Source organism: Mauremys reevesii, linkage group 12, assembly GCF_016161935.1.
Source record: "Mauremys reevesii isolate NIE-2019 linkage group 12, ASM1616193v1, whole genome shotgun sequence".
Lineage (NCBI taxonomy): Eukaryota > Metazoa > Chordata > Testudines > Geoemydidae > Mauremys > Mauremys reevesii.
The window spans coordinates 1,028,831-1,047,859 of NC_052634.1; the positions used below are offsets into that span (position 1 = coordinate 1,028,831).

Genomic DNA, 19,029 nt, shown 5'->3' on the forward strand with positions numbered 1-19,029 from the left:
CTTCTCAGACAGGCTGATGGAGGGTTTGAAGTTCACTCGGCAAATTATGACAGATTAGAAAGACCCCCCCCTGCCTTGTAGTCCTAGAGGAGTTGGAAGGATTTGCTTTGCCCTGAGTCCGTCTAGGGCATTTTAGATCAATGCAGCCCATTTCCTATCCTCCCCGCACTAAGAGGATGGGAGTTTGCAGGGCTGTAAACCAACAGCTCGGCCCTTTTCCTCCTGCGTTGGGAGGGGGGATACCGCGCTGGACCGGTCCAGCCCGAGCTAGAGTAATGCCAGCCTGCGTGGGGCTGGCGACGTAAAACCCTACGTGCCGGCAACTCTTTTCTTGCCGTGAAGGTGTTCGACCACTAGGGGCCGCTGCTCAAAGCTTTCCCATAACCATAGACACTGGGGGCGGGGTGAGACTTATTGACGTGGTTCTGGGCGAGTCGATCCGGTCACCGGTGAGCTGGGGCTGCAAGTTCTCGCGAGAGTTACTCTCCAATCTCCATGGTGACGGTAACAGGCTGGGCCCGGCGAAGATGGCGGGCAGGCGGCGGGCAGCGCCCTGAAAGGCCGGGACATGGCGGAGGCCCTGCAGGTGACCGAGCGCCAGCGCGTGGGGGAGGCGCGGCGGGGCAGAGGGGAGGGAGCCCGGCAGCGCCGGGGAAAGGCCCTCGGCCGCGTCAGCGCCGCGCAAGGTGCCTGGAGCGGGGACCCGAGGCCGCCGCAGGCGGGCGCGTGGGGAGTGAAAGAGTCGCGGGTGGCCAGCCCCGGGCCTGCGGAGCCACCCTCCAGTGGTGTCTGGGGGCCCTAAACGCCCGACTGCCCGCGGAGCACCCACGTGCAGCCCTGGGACCGGCTCTGGAGGCACCCACAGCGGGAGACTGGCAGCAGTTAAGAGGCTTTTCATCTTTAAAGCGCTTTGCGGTCATTAACTAGGGAGAGCCCGTACTCAGCAACATGAGAGAGAAAGTGTTCTTCCCCGGAAACCTCATCCGAACGTGCGTGTGTTTGTTCTTAGACCAACATAGTTGAAAACCAGCCCTACGATGAGAGTCTAGAGATTAACGACTCAGAAGAGGTTGCCAGTATCTACACACCAACTCCACGGCAGCTAGGTAGGGGAAAGCCTAATTTCACATCCTGCTTCTGTCTTTCCTACTAAAACAGTTTGTCTCTTTCCTTAAAATTAAAGTGCTGAGCAATCTCAGGTATGCTATTGGCAACTTGATTTTGGTTGTTATATTTTCTTAAAGATACTCTGATGGGATTTAAGTCTTCTCCATAAAATTGGAGCATGAGCAGATTCATTGGTAAAATATAATACATTCACACATTTTTATTAATGTAATGTGTTCATGTGCTCATTGCAAAAAAGCTAGTGAGATCAGATGTGGTAATGGCAATTGTCACTGAAATCTAGGTCTGCATCTAGGAACATGGTTGGTTTAACATGGATTTGAGCTTCTCCACCAGGGCCAGCCCCTGCATTATATTCTAGTTCAGCCAAAGCAAGTTGAAATTGTGAGTAAGCATGATTGTTAAACTTGGGTGTAAGGCCTGTGTAGATAGGGTTTCATTTGTAAGTGCTTTAATGTGACAATCTGTGGTGCAATCCCACAACCCAAACTTGGGTAACATATTTTCTTGGTGATCTCTTCAACAGGTCCTAGGTCCACACGCCCACAGCTCAAAAATATGGCTGATAACAGCAGTGATGAGTATGATGAAGAAATAAACAAGGTATGAGGTTGCCTATGTTCTTCTCTGCTGTTATGCTTGATCACAGCATGTTGTAGCCCCATCTACTTGGGCCTCATTATCTGCATGTTGAGTCCTACTGGGGAAATTGTGGCAAAGCAGCTTGGAAAGTTTTGTGATTTTTTTTTTTGGGACTCATTTTGGGTAAAAAGAAATGTAGTTGCAGTATCTTTTGGCAAGACACATTATTTGTACTAGAAGGGGTCAGATTGCTCTTTCCTTCAGTTAGAACAGATGGAACAATTTAAGCATACTAGGGAGAATAGATCTGGAAGGGGATTTTCACATCATGGCAGCTGACACCATCCAGTGTGGCTGTAATGAATACCAGGCCCATTGTCACTCAGTGGTTGAAGTGGGATAAAAAGAGGGATGTGAAAAATCAAGGGCTTACACCCACATTTGGCTGTAAAGGCAGGGAGTGTTTTTTATAGGTTAGAGAAGATAAGTTGACTCTGGGTCAGGACTCCTGGGTTCTGTTTCCAGTTCTGCCACCAATTAGTTGTATGACTTTGGGTGAGCCAGTTCCCCTCATCAGTATTTCAGTTTCTCTGGCTGTAAAGTAGAGTCATACTACCAGCTACCTCGCACGGACTTGGGAGAGGATGGAGTAATGTTTGTAAAGCATTTTGAGATCTTCTAAGAGAAGGATAAATTATTATTTAATAGAACTGAATATTCTCCCCACCACTGAAAACCATTTGAGTCAGACTAAGATTAAATGCATGTGCTGGCATTCCTTTTCCATGCCACTAGAGGAAGGTTTTTGGTACACTGCTGTGCCCCACCCATATGTGGCAGGTTTGGACAGAGGATGTTTTCTGTTTAGAATGAAAGATGATAGAGCTGGGAAATGGGGCTGCTGGAAATGTATGTTGCACCTATCGTCAGACACTACCGGTGTGTTGCTCTGCTGGCTTCAATGTTGATAACAGTCGGCTGCGTGCGTGTGTTCCCTCTGTATGCTGCCCTGGCTCTGCACAGATAGCTGACACAGCAGACCCCTGAGAGAACCCCCAATGACCACAGACTCTAGTAAGGTATGAAGGCATCCGTCCAGGTTTATTGTTGAAAAGGAACACAGTCTCTAGCTCCCCAGATTAGATATCTACGGTTCTGCTAGTACATCTGTGGTCCCTGGCAATGGACCAGCTCAGTCAGTGGCGGGACTTTCCACTGCCCCTAGGCCAGACAAAGATACTGTTACCAGATTTGCCCATTACTTTGGGGTATGCTCATTTATTTGGGTTACTTTTCTGGGGAAGGGGATTCTGTAATTTTATCAATGTACTGCTTGTGTTACTTATGTTTTCATATGGAGCTCTACTTCTCACTTCTGCAAGTCCCCTCCCAATGGAGCTGTCCTGCAGGACTTTGGTTTCCTAGGGCTGGGTTTCTTCAGCCCCCAGACCGGATGCGCGCGTGCACACACATATTAACAGAGCACGTCTGAGTGGACTGGGTCCATCAGCACTGTCAAGCTGTCCCCTTATATGCCCCTGGGCTCCATGGACTGGGTCAAGCAGCACTTTCAAGCTGTTACCCTTATGTGTCCCAGATTCAGCACGTCCCTATCCCCACTCTCACAGCACAATTGTACTGGCAGTAACCTACTTGATGACCAAACCCCACCTTATTTTGGGCACTGCAGGGATCTTTAGCTTAGGTAAAAGAAGCGTTGCTGTAGAGTAAATGGGGGAAGCTAAAAACACAAAAGAGTAAAGTTCATCAAGAAAAAGAGAAGCAACCAACTTAACCATAACAGTTATTTATTGAATAATAGTGATAACTACACAAGGAGGGCTAAACCAACATAACATACATTATTACAGGTTAATAACTAAGGTAGAAAGAAAAAGAGAGAGAGAGAGAGAGAGAGAGAAAGAAGGGACTCTCACCGCTCCCTGAAGCTTGAACTGGTCAGGGTTCCCAGATGATGATGGTAGCTGAGGGTCCTGAGAGCAGGAGACAGGCATAGTCCTCAGCACGATTAGTCAGGAGAATATGGAGTCCCAGTGGAACTGATGCATAGTTTGGATCTAAGCATCAAAACACTGACTGGAGGGTGAGTAGGGATTTTTGTAGAGAAATTACAATGGTTGAAGGGAGAACACTAGATTTGTTTATAGGTAAGCTGATGACTCAAGGGTGTTCTTAAGGCTAAACAATAGGAGCTGCTTACTCTTGGCTATGGGTGGTGTTTTCTTTCCCGAGCTCACAATGCAACTAGGCTGCTTCAGTATTTGAATACCAATTAAGGATTCATTACTAAAATTGGTCTGATAATTGCTGAGCTGAGTGTATGCAGACACAGGTTTATTAGCATCTGGAGCAGAGATTCCCATGATGCAGTGCTTCCCTGCTTTTTCTGGTCCCAGAGTTCATTGCGGTTCTCTGTTCTCCATTTTGTATGCAAATTGAGATGTCTTCCTGTCACATCTTTCATGCAGATGAGGCATGGGAAGTTGTCTCTGCTCTCCATTCTGTATGCTAATGGAGATGTCTTAATCTTGTCACCCTTGTCAGGAGGGGTCTAGCTGTGTCTTCCAACGCCTTTTACTGCTCTCTGCAAGTTTTTTCCTCTGATGGGTTTTGGTTTAAGCGAGGCTGGGGGGCGGGGGTGTATTTCATGAGTCAGGCTGGATACTGCACCCTGGTTCCCCAAGAACACAGAGGTGTCTGGTATCAATAGCCACTCAGGGATGCATTCTTATACACAGGTACACTGTGTATAAGAATGTATACCAGGGTAGGCAACCTTACGCCTGTGGCACGCACGTGCCGCCTCAAGCTGATATTCAGTGTCACTCTCACTGCCTGGGTCCTGGCCACCGGTTCGGGAGGCTCTGCATTTTAATTTAATTTTAAATGAAGCTTCTTAAACATTTTAAAAACCTTGTTTAATTTACAATACAACAATAGTTTAGTTATATATTATAGACTTATAGAAAGAGACCTTCTAAAAACATGAAAATGTATTACTGGCACGTGAAACCTTAAATTAGAGTGAATAAATGAAGACTCAGCACACCACTTCTGAAAGGTTGCCAACCCCCGATGTATACATTCATAAGAATGTATACATTCTTATACACTGGGAATGGCTGAGAGCAGTAAAGATACAAACATTGAATCTATCTCCCCTTGTAAGTATTTTCACACTTCTTATCAAACTGTCCATACTGGGCTATCTTGATTATCACTTCAAAAGTTTTTTTCTCTTACTTAATTGGCCTCTCAGAGTTGGTAAGACAACTCCCACCTTTCCATGCTCTCTGTATGTGTATATATATCTCCTTAATATATGTTCCATTCTATGCATCCAAAGAAGTGGGCTGTAGCCCACGAAAGCTTATGCTCAAATAAATGTGTTAGTCTCTAAGGTGCCACAAGTACTCCTGTTCTTTTTGCGGATACAGACTAACACGGCTGCTACTCTGAAAGGTACAAACAAGTTACACATCACTGCTGACGTATTGAGGTGCAGCCCCTCTACATAGCAAGGTACAACCCCTCTACGCAGTAAAGTGCTGCCTCTCACTTTGTACGTGTTGGTTCAAACAAAACAACTCTGTCCATCATATTCCCCTTTTGTCCCTGTCCTTGTTGTCTGTGTGGAATGTGCAAGTATCGGAGTGTTCTGGTATCTCTCGTGTCCAGTACCTTTTAGGTATGTGTCTTTGTGCAACATCAGCTCTTTCCTTGCCAGCTTCTGTGAGCAGGGCCTGCCTCTGGCTCACAGCTTAACTTTGCTTTATGTTAGCAAAGTCTTCACCATTACTTTAGTTCTGGCCTTAGGCCTCATACCAGGCCTCTGAAACCAAGGGTTTATGTTTCAGGGCCTCATCTTACTACATTCCCCCACTTTTTGTCTTTTTATGGGGAAGATGTTTACCTATCATCCTGGAAAAGCATAATGCATGGACTAAAGATAACCCAGTGGGCTAAACACTGTTATGTGGTTACCTCATTTTATCATCCATACATTCATGCCCCATCCATCTTTGTAGTCTGCACATTCCCACGTACGACTGATAGACAGATATTATCCAATTATTTTTTTAGTCCCTTATGGTGGGCCTGGGAATGTTAGGCCAAGGACTGTGACTGTGGAATGTAGTATTATGGTTGAGCCTTAGAGGCACTCCCATATAATATATATGAATAATATGGATATGGCATATATATTTGTAGGGTATATGGGCATATATGTATAGTATGTATGTGTACATAGAACAGCACTTCATATCCAAGCAGAACAATTCTTTTCCAATCTGTTGTTGTAGTTTGGCCCTTGTGGTACTGCAGATAGCAACCCACTTTTATTAGGGCAATGACAGTGACTATCTCTCTCATTACTAATAGTCGGCTGAGTGTTTTGAAATACTGGGATAGGGATTGTGATAATGTGTCCCACAGGGCTATGTATATGAGAAGTAAAACAGAAATGTGGAGTAGTGACACTACCACTGTGGCCTTTATATCTAAATCTATTGTAATTAGTTACTACACAGTACTGTCCATTCACGTTATAGATTACCCTTACTGGTGGTTGTCAGCCTCTGGTAAGCTTCACTGGGCAGGAAACAGAAGTGGCTAGCTTCTCTGTTCCATTGGTTGAACTGCTCTGTGATACACCAGTAGTTGATGTAGATCCAGTTGTTTTATATGGATGCTGTCTTCCAGATAACCTACTGAATGGACAGTAACCAATTTATTAAAATATTGCTGTGTCAGGATTTAGTACTGGTACCCAGACACTGAACAAAATTGTTTTGAATAACATGTGCCTCAGTTAGGTTGCAGTGTTACTGATCCCAAATTGTGACCAGTACTAACAGGGAATTTATATATCTAATTTGTAGGTACTGGGTGACAATTTTTATTTATTTATTTTTTTTAAACCAGTTTTTCTCCTTGCCTTCATGTTGTTTGCTGCCATTCGTTTGTTGGTTTTTACCTGTGTGTTGGTTAAACAGTTTAGCAAGGTTATGCACATTGTATATGTTGTACAGCAATAATACAATACAGCAGTGCAATGATAATACAGTAGTACAGCAATAATACAGTTGTTTTTACACAGTAACCAAGTTGAAATAAAATGACAGTTTATCCTGGTCCAGCTAGTGGTTTTTAGCTGATTAATTGTCCATATATGGTAGCTAGAGGTGTATTTGACCAGTCTCTTATTTATAAAGAACTTCATTTTTCTTTTCTTGATGCTTGGGGGTTTCTTCACTGTATACTGATATCATCTGGGTCTTCAGGGTGTGATATTTTCTGGTGTCTTTGGTCTGTAGGATGCAACTTAAACAACTTCTGTTAGTTAACATAGTAACGTTTTTGTTTATTTTCCTTTTCTGTTTTTGTTTTCGGTAACCCAAACTTAATACAAAGTTTAACTTTGTTCCTATTACATTGTAAACAAACTATGTAATAGGGACCAAGTCTTTTATAACACAAGCTATACTTTTGCAATTGTTGTATAGACATTCATTTTCATTTGAGATGCATTACTAATATTTTATACCAAATATAATGCTTAATGGCTAAAATAGATGCTCACAATCTTCCATGAAAAGGTGTATTGCTTTCCCTTGCTGAACACTTCGTTTCAGCAAAAGAGTTAGTAACATAATTTTAACAAGCTTTTTAGAGTTAATTTGCTTGTGATAGCAACTTCACTCTTGTTAACTGTTTAGAAACACAAACTTTAACAACCATTGCTTCCCATTAACATAACATGACATATATAAAAGAAAAGTGTATAAAATTAAACCAACTATAAAATTAAACCAAAATAAATCTTAAATACAGGTCCATGCAGATACTTTGAGGGTATTAAACTTTCATGATGCTTTGTTATGTTTGGGTGCCAAAGGTGGAAACCTGTTGAAATAGTGTGGTTAGCTTTATGCATAAATTGTTGTTTAAAACATTTTGGTTATGACATTCTTATAACTATATTTAAAAGTGCAAACAAGTTTATAAAAAGCCCAAACAGGAAATTGACGTTTTGTTAATATTATCTTTATCTTAATGTTGAGGTTTCCCCTTACATTTTTCCTTTGAATAACAAATAAAAACAAAAACAAACAAAAAAAAAAACAGCGATTGATAAAAGAGAACTCTTTTTGTTTGCAATTGCATTATTTGTTGAGGCAGAAATATATGTACATATATTTGTAAGTGAAACCTTTTTGAACTTTGCACAAAAAATTGGTGCTAATAATACTATGATTATACCCCAACCATGATCTTAAAATAGTGTGGTACCACATATACATACATACATACATACATACACATTATATATATATATATATATTTTTTAAAGGGTATAAAATTGACTTTTGTTGCAACAAAATAAAAATTAATAGTCATGTGACACACACAACATACAACACAAGACAACACCCATGACATACAGGACAAACTTACAATTAAAAACAAATGGCACTAGAATTCTATTAATAACTATACAAAATAAGGCAAACAAAATAAATAAGTAAAAAGAGTTAAACATTTGAATAAACAAATTACTTTATTTAAAACTTGTAACATAAATTGATAAAAAATATATGAATATTTGCCAAATGTATTGTATTAATTTGGTAACAAGGAATTTTGCATTACTTTCTATTTAACATTATTTTTAAACTCTGCTCTATGGAAATAAGAAAAACCCATGTTTCAAATATTAGTGAGTGGTTAGGATTAGAAGCAGTGTGTGCATTTCCATTGCTTGGCAACCATATCTTCAAGAAAGTTAGGAGTAATTCCAGCTGTTGCATTCCTGAAGGGTTAAAATAATTAATTTACTGGATTTATTTAAAGTAAAGCTTTTACTATGTTTTCTTTTTGTTTCTTGTTTTGTTCTGTTTTCAATTGCTTTATCTTTTGGAGGTTTCTGTAAAAACTATAACTTTTAAAACAGCGAGAGAGGAGAGGTGGGGGAAGGGGGGGGGCGTGAAGAGCAACCTAGGAAGGTACATAAGAACGGCTGTACTGGGTCAGACCAAAGGTCCATCTAGCCCAGTATCCTGTCTACCGACAGTGGCCAATACCAGGTGCCCCAGAGGGAGTGAACCTAACAGGCAATGATCAAGTGATCTCTCTCCTGCCATCCATCTCCATCCTCTGACAAACAGAGGCTAGGGACACCATTCTTACCCATCCTGGCTAATAGCCATTTATGGACTTAACCACCATGAATTTATCCAGTTCTCTTTTAAACGCTGTTATAGTCCTAGCCTTCACAACCTCCTCAGGTGAGGAGTTCCACAAGTTGACTGTGCGCTGCGTGAAGAAGAACTTCCTTTGGTTTTAAATCTGCTGCCCATTAATTTTATTGGGTTACCCCTAGTTCTTGTATTATGGGAATAAGTAAATAACTTTTCCTTATCCACTTTCTCCACATCACTCATGATTTTAGATACCTCTATCATATCCCCCCTTAATCTTCTCTTTTCCAAGCTGAAGAGTCCTAGCCTCTTTAATCTTTCCTCATGTGGGACCCTCTCTAAACCCCTAATCATTTTAGTTGCCCTTTTCTGAACCTTTTCTAGTGCCAGTATATCTTTTTTGAGGTGAGGAGACCACATCTGTACACAGTATTCGAGATGTGGGCGTACCATCGATTTATATAAGGGCAATAATATATTCTCAGTCTTATTCTCTATCCCCTTTTTAATGATTCCTAACATCCTGTTTGCTTTTTTGACCGCCTCTGCACACTGCATGGACGTCTTCAGAGAGCTATCCATGATGACTCCAAGATCTTTTTGATCAATTTGTTGTAGCTAAATTAGCCCCCATCATATGGTATGTATAGTTGGGGTTATTTTTTCCAATGTGCAATATTTTACATTTATGCACATTAAATTTCATTTGGCATTCTTTTGCCCAATCACTTAGTTTTGGGAGATCTTTTTTGAAGTTCTTCACAGTCTGCTTTGGTCTTCACTATCTTGAGCAGTTTAGTATCATCTGCAAACTTTGCCACCTCGCTTTTTACCCTTTCTCCAGATCATTTATGAATAAATTGAATAGGATTGGTCCTAGGACTGACCCTTGGGGAACACCGCCAGTTACCCCTCTCCATTCTGAGATTTTACCATTAATTCCTACCCTTTGTTCCCTGTCTTTTAACCGGTTCTCAATCCATCAAAGGACCTTCCCTTTTATCCCACGACAACTTAATTTACATAACAGCCTTTGGCGAGGGACCTTGTCAAAGGCTTTCTGGAAAGCTAAGTACGCTACGTCCACTGGATCCCCCTTATCCACATGTTTGTCGACCACTTCAAAGAACTCTAATAGATTAGTAAGACACGATTTCCCTTTACAGAAACCATGTTGACTATTGCTCAACAGTTTGTTTTTCTATGTGTCTGACAATTTTATTCTTAACTATTGTTCCAACTAATTTGCCCGGTACCGACGTTAGACTTACCGGTCTGTAATTGACGGAATCACCTCTAGAGCCATTTTTCAATATTGGCGTCACATTAGCTATCTTCCATCGTTGGGTACAGAAGCTGATTTAAAGGACAGGTTACAAACCTTAGTTTGTCCCCAGGTGTCCCCACCGCAGGTCTTCGGGGCACTTCGGCGGCGGGTCCCAGAACGGAAGGGCCCCCCGCCGCCGAAGACCGGGCTGCGCTTCGGCGGCGGGTCCCGCTTCCCCCCCGGCCCTGGCCTCGGCCTCTTACCCCCGGTTCCCGCCTCACCCGGAGTCTCAGCGCCTCGCCGAAACAGCCCCAGCTTGTGGCCGGCGGGGCCTGAGCTCCGTCCCGCTCAGAGCCGCGTGGTGAGGGGGCGGGGCTGGGAGCTCCACGCTGAGTGGAGGGAGCTCAGCCCGGAGCTCCCAGTCCCGCCCCCTCACCGCGGGGCTCGGGGCCCCGGCGGAGACTCGGCGCTTGGTGCGCTGAGGCTCCCGGAGAGGGGCGGAGGCGGGAGCCTCCGCTGTTCTCTTGGGGGCCCCTGCGGGGCCCGGGGCAAATTGCCCCCTTTGCCCCCCCCCCCCTCTGGGCGGCCCTGATGGTGTCTTTAAAAAGCTCCCATGCAGCTTGCAGGGATTTCACTTTAGTCACTGTACCTTTTAACTTTTGTTTAACTAACCCCCCCATTTTTGCATAGTTCCCCCTTTTGAAATTAAATGCCACAGTGTTGGGCTGTTGAGATGTTCTTCCTACTACAAGGATGTTGAATGCTATTGTATTATGGTCACTATTTCCAAGCAGTCCTGCTATAGTTACCTCTTGGACCAGCTCCTGCGCTCCACTCAGGATTAAATCTAGAGTTGCCTCTCCCCTTGTGGGTTCCCATACCAGCTGCTCCATGAAGCAGTCATTTAAAGTATCGAGAAATTTTATCCTTCATTTCGTCCTGAAGTGAATTGTTCCCAGTCAATATGGGGATAATTGAAATCCCCCACTATTATTGAGTTCTTAATTTTGATAGCCTCTCTAATTTCCCTTAGCATTTCATCATCCCTATCACTGTCCTGGTCAGGTGGTCGATGATAGATCCCTAATGTTATTCTTATTAGATCATGAAATTTCTATCCATAGAAATTCTGTGGAACATGTGGATTCGCTTAAGATTTTTACTTCATTTGATTCTATGTTTTCTTTCACATATAGTGCCACTCCCCCCCCCCCCCCCCCGCACGATCTGGTCTGTCCTTCCGATATATTTTGTACCCCGGAATGATTGTGTCCCATTGATTGCTCTCAGTCCACCAGGTTTCTGTGATGCCTATTACATCAATATCCTCCTTTATCACGAGGCACTCTAGTTCACTCATCATATTCTTTAGACTTCTAGCATTTGTGTACAAGCACTTTAAAAACTTGTCAGTGTTTATTTGTCTGCCCTTTTCTGATGTGTAGATTCTTATTTTATGTGCATGTTTATCATCTGATCTGGCCCTTACATTATCCTATTCCATAGTCTGCTCCTGACTATAACCTGGAGATTCTCTATCAATAGACTCTCTCCTAAGAGAAGTCTGTGTCCGATCCACATGCTCCTCTGCAGCAGTCGGCTTTCCCTCATCTCCTAGTTTAAAAACTGCTCTACAACCTTTTTAATGTTTAGTGCCAGCAGTCTGGTTCCGCTTTGGTTTAGGTGGAGCCCATCTCTCCTGTATAGGCTCCCCAAATCTGAAAAGTTTCCCTAGTTTCTAATGAATGTAAACCCCTCCTCTCTACACCATCGTCTCATCCACGCATTGAGACTCTGAAGCTCTGCCTGTCTACCTGGCCCTGCGTGTGGAACTGGGAGCATTTCTGAGAATGCCACCATAGAGGTCCTGGATTTCAGTCTCTTCCCTAGCAGCCTAAACTTGGCCTCCAGGACGTCTCTCCTACCCTTCCCTATGTCATTGGTACATTGGTACCTACATGTACCATGACCATCGGCTCCTCCCCAGCACTACACGTAAGTTTGCCTAGATGCCTTGAGAGATCCGCAACATTCGCACCAGGCAGGCAAGTCACCATACGGTTCTCCCGGTCATCACAAAACCAGCTATCTATGTTTCTAATGATCGAATCTCCCATTACTAACACCGGCCTTTTCCTAGCAATTGGAGTTCCCTCCCCCGGAGAGGCTATCTTCGTGTGAGAGGCGACCCCAACACCATCTGGAAGGAGTGTCCCAACTATGGCAAGATTTCCCTCTGCTCCCATGGACTGCTCTGCTTCCCTGGGCCTTTCATACTCCTCAACAGCGCAGGGGCTGTCTGACCGGAGGTGGGACAATTCTACAGTGTCCCGGAAAGCCTCATCAACATACCTCTCTGCCTCTCTTAGCTCCTCCAGTTCCGTCACCCTGGCCTTCAAAGCCCATACAAGAGAGATTAACTCTATCAAGGTATTTGAAAGTACAGGCAGCAGCAGCAAGTTTAGCAAATTTGAGAAAGCATATAAAGGACAATACTTAAACTGGTATGTAAAATATTTGAGAAAGAAGGTTCTATTTTCAGATATGAGCGAGGAGTGGTGTTCCATGGTTCAAAGCAGTTGGGAACCGCGCCCCTGTTTTTTTATCCTGGCTCTGAGAGGATAGTGGGGGTAGTGACCTGCTCTTGTAAAACCTGTATTTGTTCCCCCAATGTCTGTTGCTTTTGTGTGCATGCCAAGTGGATTGCAGGAGTGCACTTTTTTGCTGCAGTTAACTGTTTTTGGGCAGCTCCGTGTGTTAATGTATTAATTATAGGTGTTAACCCGCTTAATTTTGTTTTTTTACTTTGAAATTCTTCTTTATTCACTCCCCTGCGATTGAGTTGCAGCTCCTGTCTCCTGATGTGCTTGGTGAACTGTTCCATATTTTCCTTCATCCGATTGACCAATTCTGTGAAAGTTTTGGTTGCTACTGTTTCCTTCTGTGCACTTACTTGTCCCGTTCTGACGGGCACCAGTCTAGGTCCCGGTTTAGGTTTTACCAGAACCTGGCTTTTATCATAAGGTGATGGTTGCAATGCAGTGGACCCCGTTTCATCTTTTCATTTTGCTAGGGCCCCCTTTTTCCATTTCTGTCCCCATTCTTCAGGCACAGGGGAGCTACCTGAAGCCTGCTCTTCACCACCAGTATTTATAACAGGGGACGGCACAGGTATTTTTTGTAGGTTCCTTGCAGCTGTCCAATGTTTTATTCTCCTGGTTTATTTGCTCGAGCATATCGTGAGTCTGGACCGCCTGTTGCTCTGCTAAAAGAGCTTGGTCTTTCCAGTGCTCGACTGCTGGGTTGCCTCTTCTACTTCCCTGGTTTTTCCCAATACCTGTCTGGCCAGTATGGTGGCGTGCTGTTGGAGCCATCTCGCTGCCATAGACATTAGTTGCAAAATTCTTGCTTTTTGACTTTTATTATTTTTTAGAGCCTCGGTTTCTACCATTGTTCTACATATGCCAGGCCATGTTTCCCAACGTCCCTTTTAAAATTCATATGGACCCCCCTGACTGGCAATCCAGCAGGTCCATGAGTTACCTGTGGGGGTGTAAAGGGAGGGGAAAAGGGGGTTCCCTAGCTTGTGGTTTTCTGGCATGTTAGATCGCAGTTCTGACAGCAGACACCTCCTTTACTCAACAGATCAGTGGTGTCAAAGTTAGAATCAAGACTCACAATTTGTCAGACCACTCTGTTTTTATTAGCGCAGCGCTCCGCCAATAACACTCAGATAATGTGAGTGGCCATGCAAGACCCAAACAGTCTTATTTATACAGATAAAAGAGCGGGAATCAAACAAAGGGACAAAAGAGAAAAACAGCAAAATTCACCTGGGGCATAGCATGCATATCCTACTTCCTTACTAACTCCTATCGATCTAAGGCTAATGCTTCAACAATTGCCCTTAAACGGTGCAATTGTTCTATGTTAATGTCTGTATTCCTGACACCTGGACTCCAGCATTCCAGCGATTTTTCCTTAATGGTACAGACAGCATTTCTTTAATCCTATCTATTTTTGTAATATAATTCATTCTACTTTCACAGTGGTCAGGGTCACCAATGTCATCAGACGCTACCGGTGTGGTGCTCTGCTGGCTTCAATGTTGATAACAGTCGGCTGCGTGCGTGTTCCCTCTGTATGCTTCCCTGGCTCTGCACAGATAGCTGACACAGCAGACCCCCGAGAGAACCCCCAATGACCACAGACTCTAGTAAGGTACGAAGGCATCCGTTCAGGTTTATTGTCGAAGAGGAACACAGTCTCTAGCTCCCCAGATTAGATATCTACGGTTCTGCTAGTGCAGGGGTCGGCAACCTTTCAGAAGTGGTGTGCCGAGTCGTCGTTTATTCACTTTAATTTAAGGTTTCACATGCCGGTAACGAATTTTAATATTTTTTAGGTCTCTTTCTATAAGTCTATATATTATATAACTAAACTATTGTTGTATTGTAAAATAAACAAGGTTTTCAAAATGTTTAAGAAGCTTCATTTAAAATTAAATTAAAATGTTGATCTTACACCGCTGGCCTGCTCAGCACCGCTGCTGGTCTGGGGTTCTGTTCACCTAGGCTGGCAGCGGGCTGTGCGGGGCCAGCGGCCGGGAGTCGCTCAGCCCACTGCCACTCAGAGGTTCCATCCGCTGGCTCCTGCCAGCCAGGATTCTGGCTGCCAGACCCACTCAGCCCACTGCTGGTCTGGGGTCCCGGCCCTGCCCACATACAGCGGGTAGCTACCTTCTCCCTGGTTCTGGCCCATTCTCTTCCTCTCTCTGCACTGAGCTGAGGGTGGAGTGCACTGAGCACAGGGCTGGGGGTGAAGGGTCTGGCCAGGAGCTAGAATGAGGGAGAGGGCTCAGGGTTGGGGCAGGAGGTATGGGTGTGGGGCACTTACCTGGGCAGCTCCCATTTGGTGCGAGGGGTGCAGGTGGGAATGTGGGGGGGGGTGCAGGAGCTCCCGTTTGGTGCTCAGGGTGGAGGTGAGGATGTGGGGGGTGCAAGAGTCATGACATGGGAGGTGCATGGGATGTAGGGGGTCTGGATATGTGGGGGGGAATGCAGGTGTCAGGGCGTGGGGGGCTGGGTATGTGTGGGGGTGCCAGAGTCAGGGCTGGGGTCGTGGGGGTGTGTGTGAAGGAGTCAAGCAGACGGCTGGGTGTGTATGAGGGGGGTACAGTCCTCAGGGCAGGGGTCAGGGGTGTGTGCGAGGCACAGGACTCAGGGCAGGGGCCTGGGGTGTGTGCGGGGCTGCAAGGCTCAGGACAGAGGGCTGGGTAGAGAAGAGCGGGCCAGGCTGGGCAGAATTTTTAATGGCACAGTCCTGACAGGCAGCAGCGTGCCATTAAAAATTGGCTCGCGTGCCGTCTTTGGCACGCGTGCCATAGGTTGTCAACCCCTGTGCTAGTACATATGTGCTCCCTGGCAATGGACCGGCTCAGTCAGTGGCAGCACTTTCCACTGCCCCCTAGACGGGACAAAGATATCCACTCAGGTGCATTATACACAGGTACAAACAAGTTACGCCTCACTCCTGACGTATGGAGGTGCAGCCCCTCTACATAGCAAGGTACAACCCCTCTACGCAGTAAGGTGCCACCTCTCACCTCGTACGTGTTGGTTCGAACAAAACAACTCTATCCATCATATTCCCCTTTTGTCCCTGTCCTTGTTGTCTGTGTGGAATGTGCAAGTATCGGAGTGTTCTGGTATCTCTCGTGTCCAGTACCTTTTTAGGTATGTGTCTTTGTGCAACATCAGCGATTTCCTTGCCAGCTTCTGTGAGCAGGGGCTGCCTCTGGCTCACAGCTTAACTTTGCTTTATGTTAGCAAAGTCTTCACCATTACTTTAGTTCTGGCCTTTGGCCTCATATCGGGCCTCTGAAACCAAGGGTTTATGTTTCAGGGCCTCATCTTGCTACAGCACCATAACTCTGGTTTTAACATTGACCTAGGAGAAGAAGGCAGCCCAGTTGGCCCCCCAGCGAGGATTTAGTGAGAATGAGGATGGGGAGGATGAAGACGATTCGTCTGAAACTGACTCGGATGATGACGATGATGAAGAGGAGCATGGAGCCCCTCTGGAGGGGTATGAGGGATTATTAATTCCTAATAACACTGAGACTAGCCATGTGAATTAAAGTCAGGGTCTCCATTCTGAGAGAAGACTCCTAACAAGCCAGTTGAATAATGTTACATTCTAGCAGCACTGTGCAGATATGTCTTTAGGTTAGATATTGTGGGAATGAGGGGTTTAAAAGCTGAGGTAGATAATGTGCAGGTGCAAGTATCCTCAAACAGCTCAGTGGTACTGTGGTTTGAGTGCTGCAATGGGAACTGTAAGTCTGAATCCAAGGTTTGGGAGAGCTGCTTTCAGAGTATCAGCCCTGAAAATGAAGATAGAAGGATATAGCTATATTAAGTGGGGAGGAGGAATTTCATTGACCATGTGGATGCGGACAAGAAGAGTGTCACTGGGGTTTGAAAAGCATCAGAAAAGATGCACTGTTCATATAATAGAACTGTTCTCCGAGAGCTTGGAAATTGGTTTCCTAAGCAAGATTCTGAATTGTTCATTGACACAGATAGGATTCTTAGATTACAAATACTGCTGCCCAGTTTTCTTCCTACAAATACCTACTCATGAACTTTATAACCAATGCAATCAGCCTCTTTGAGGTAGTGTAGGGGGTACCCAGGTAGCCTGAAATAAACTGAGACTTAGTATAATAAACTAGCACTAATAGAGGGCTAATTAATTAATACATTAGTAGGCCTATTAATATGCTCAATGCATTGTGCTGCACAAAGACAGAGTACATTTACTGCCTTTTTGCAGACAATTCATTTCCACAATTTACATACAGATGTGTAGCATGCAAACCAGACTGCCCCAGTGGCAATAATGGTTATATCATTACACTTATTGTAATATAACTTTGTTGAAAGTCTGGTCTGCTGCCCATCACCATGGTATTATTTAAACTCCAATCAAAAAAAGGGAGTATCTGGTAAAAGGGGGTGTCAGTGTTGTGAGTGGTGTTCTTACGATGGAAACACGTCTTCAAAGAGGAAGAATTGGCAGCATTTCCTAAAGATGTCAGAAACTGGATTCTCTTGATCTCTTCTGTAAATTTGTTCTGTAGCCAGATCCATCCCCCAGTATGGGTGTGCTAAGCTGGGGAAGGCATCCAGGACCTTGTGTTAAAGGAGGACACCCACAGAGAATCAGATTTAAGTACCCCATAAAGTTACTCTGCATGACTCCATTGGTCTTGAATATCTCTTCTTTTCTCTAGTGCCTACAACCCTGCAGATTACGAGTATCTACCAGTGTCTGCAGAGATTAAAGAGCTCTTCCAGTATATAAGGAGGTGAGTAGAAGGAGCACTAGTCTGCATTGGGATGTCCTTCTGGGGGGGGGTGAAATGTTTACAGAAGGAAATGCTTCTTTTCTGGACAATAATTTCCCCGTGTAATTCTCAGGTACACTCCACAATTGATAGAGCTTGAACAAAAACTGCAGCCTTTCATTCCAGACTTCATTCCAGCTGTTGGGGACATCGATGCCTTCTTAAAGGTACTCGGCTTTCAGACCCTCCCCTGTAACTCCGTTGTGCAGGATCGAACACTGCTCTCGCACATGAAAACAATATTAATTTAGTGAGAGAAGCAGCATTTGTGTTTCTCTTTGTTGGAAGAGGAGCAATTTCAGCACACAGGGTGCCAAACTAAGGGCCCAAACCCACTTATGGGGACTTAGCCTCCTCTGCCCATAACCCCTGCTGGACCAGAGTGGGGTTGGTGCACCCCGTCAGAGTGTCAGAAGATAAGTTTTTTACCTAGTTCTTTCACAGACCCATAGAATAGCCTTTGCTAAAGGATTTGTATAAAATTCTAGATTTTTTTTTTTTATTAATCCTTGGTAGCCTAGCAATATTTACTGTTGGAGAAAAACTCAGTTCTCACTCTTTGGTTGGGTGCTGCAAAGTCAGATACTTTATTTATTCTCAAGCAATTGCATAGAGGGAAGGAGTGCGCTAGGACACAGGGTTTTCCCCCTCCTAGGCAGGTCTCTCTACAGGTAAACAAAAACCTTTTGTTACATACAATAATAAGCAACAGCTGCATTTTGTTTATCCGTTGGTCATCCTGATAACTTATTTTTCTCACTTCTTTTGACTCTAGTCCACATTCTATCTTATCTACACAAGGTCGCAACGACTTCACACACAGTTCTTTCCCATTCGCCTTACACAATCCTTGCTTCTAAAAATCTTGCGTTAGTAGGGTTACAGCTAGCCTGACTCTTGCTAACAGAGACTGTCATGCATTAAAAATCCCTTCAAATCCCTGTCAGTTCTTTCTCTACTTCCACACACACCCCTTTAGTACTTCTAGTACAACAAATATTCTCAAACCTCTATTTTCATTAAGCCATGGATTTCAGATTCTGCATCAAATGTTTCAGCCTTAGGGGGTTTTGATTGGATGTAATGACAATGCATAATTAGCCTGTACATGAAAGGTATTACTATTATCACATCCTTTACAACAACAACATAATCCTAAAGTAAATAACAACAAAAGCAGTAACATTCCCACAGTAACAGATATAATGGGGTTGTTATACACAAAGTTATACACATACATATAGTCACAAAGCACAATACATCATACTTAGTACATAAAGTAGACCCTCTATAAGGTGTATGAAAGACATTCTTTTCAACTTGATGTATACTTTGAAGCATATGAATTTGCCCTTGGAATTCAGAGATTCTTTGAACCTCTGGTAACAATGAAAGCAAATCTTGAAACCAATCAGGTT

At 44.1% G+C, this 19,029-nt stretch overlaps 1 protein-coding gene across 2 annotated transcripts in view; it reads left to right on the forward strand.

Moving 5' to 3' along the window:
• Window positions 1-452: 452 nt before the first annotated feature.
• Window positions 453-19,029, forward strand: part of IFT46 (intraflagellar transport 46) — a 36,276-nt gene continuing 17,699 nt past the window's right edge. For both annotated transcript variants that reach the window (XM_039496927.1, XM_039496928.1), the window contains exons 1-6: window positions 453-586; window positions 1,010-1,106; window positions 1,655-1,731; window positions 16,154-16,287; window positions 17,498-17,572; window positions 17,685-17,778. In XM_039496927.1, the coding sequence (XP_039352861.1) occupies window positions 569-586; window positions 1,010-1,106; window positions 1,655-1,731; window positions 16,154-16,287; window positions 17,498-17,572; window positions 17,685-17,778 (495 nt within the window). In that variant the 5' untranslated portion in view covers window positions 453-568. The remainder of the gene's footprint in view (window positions 587-1,009; window positions 1,107-1,654; window positions 1,732-16,153; window positions 16,288-17,497; window positions 17,573-17,684; window positions 17,779-19,029) is intronic.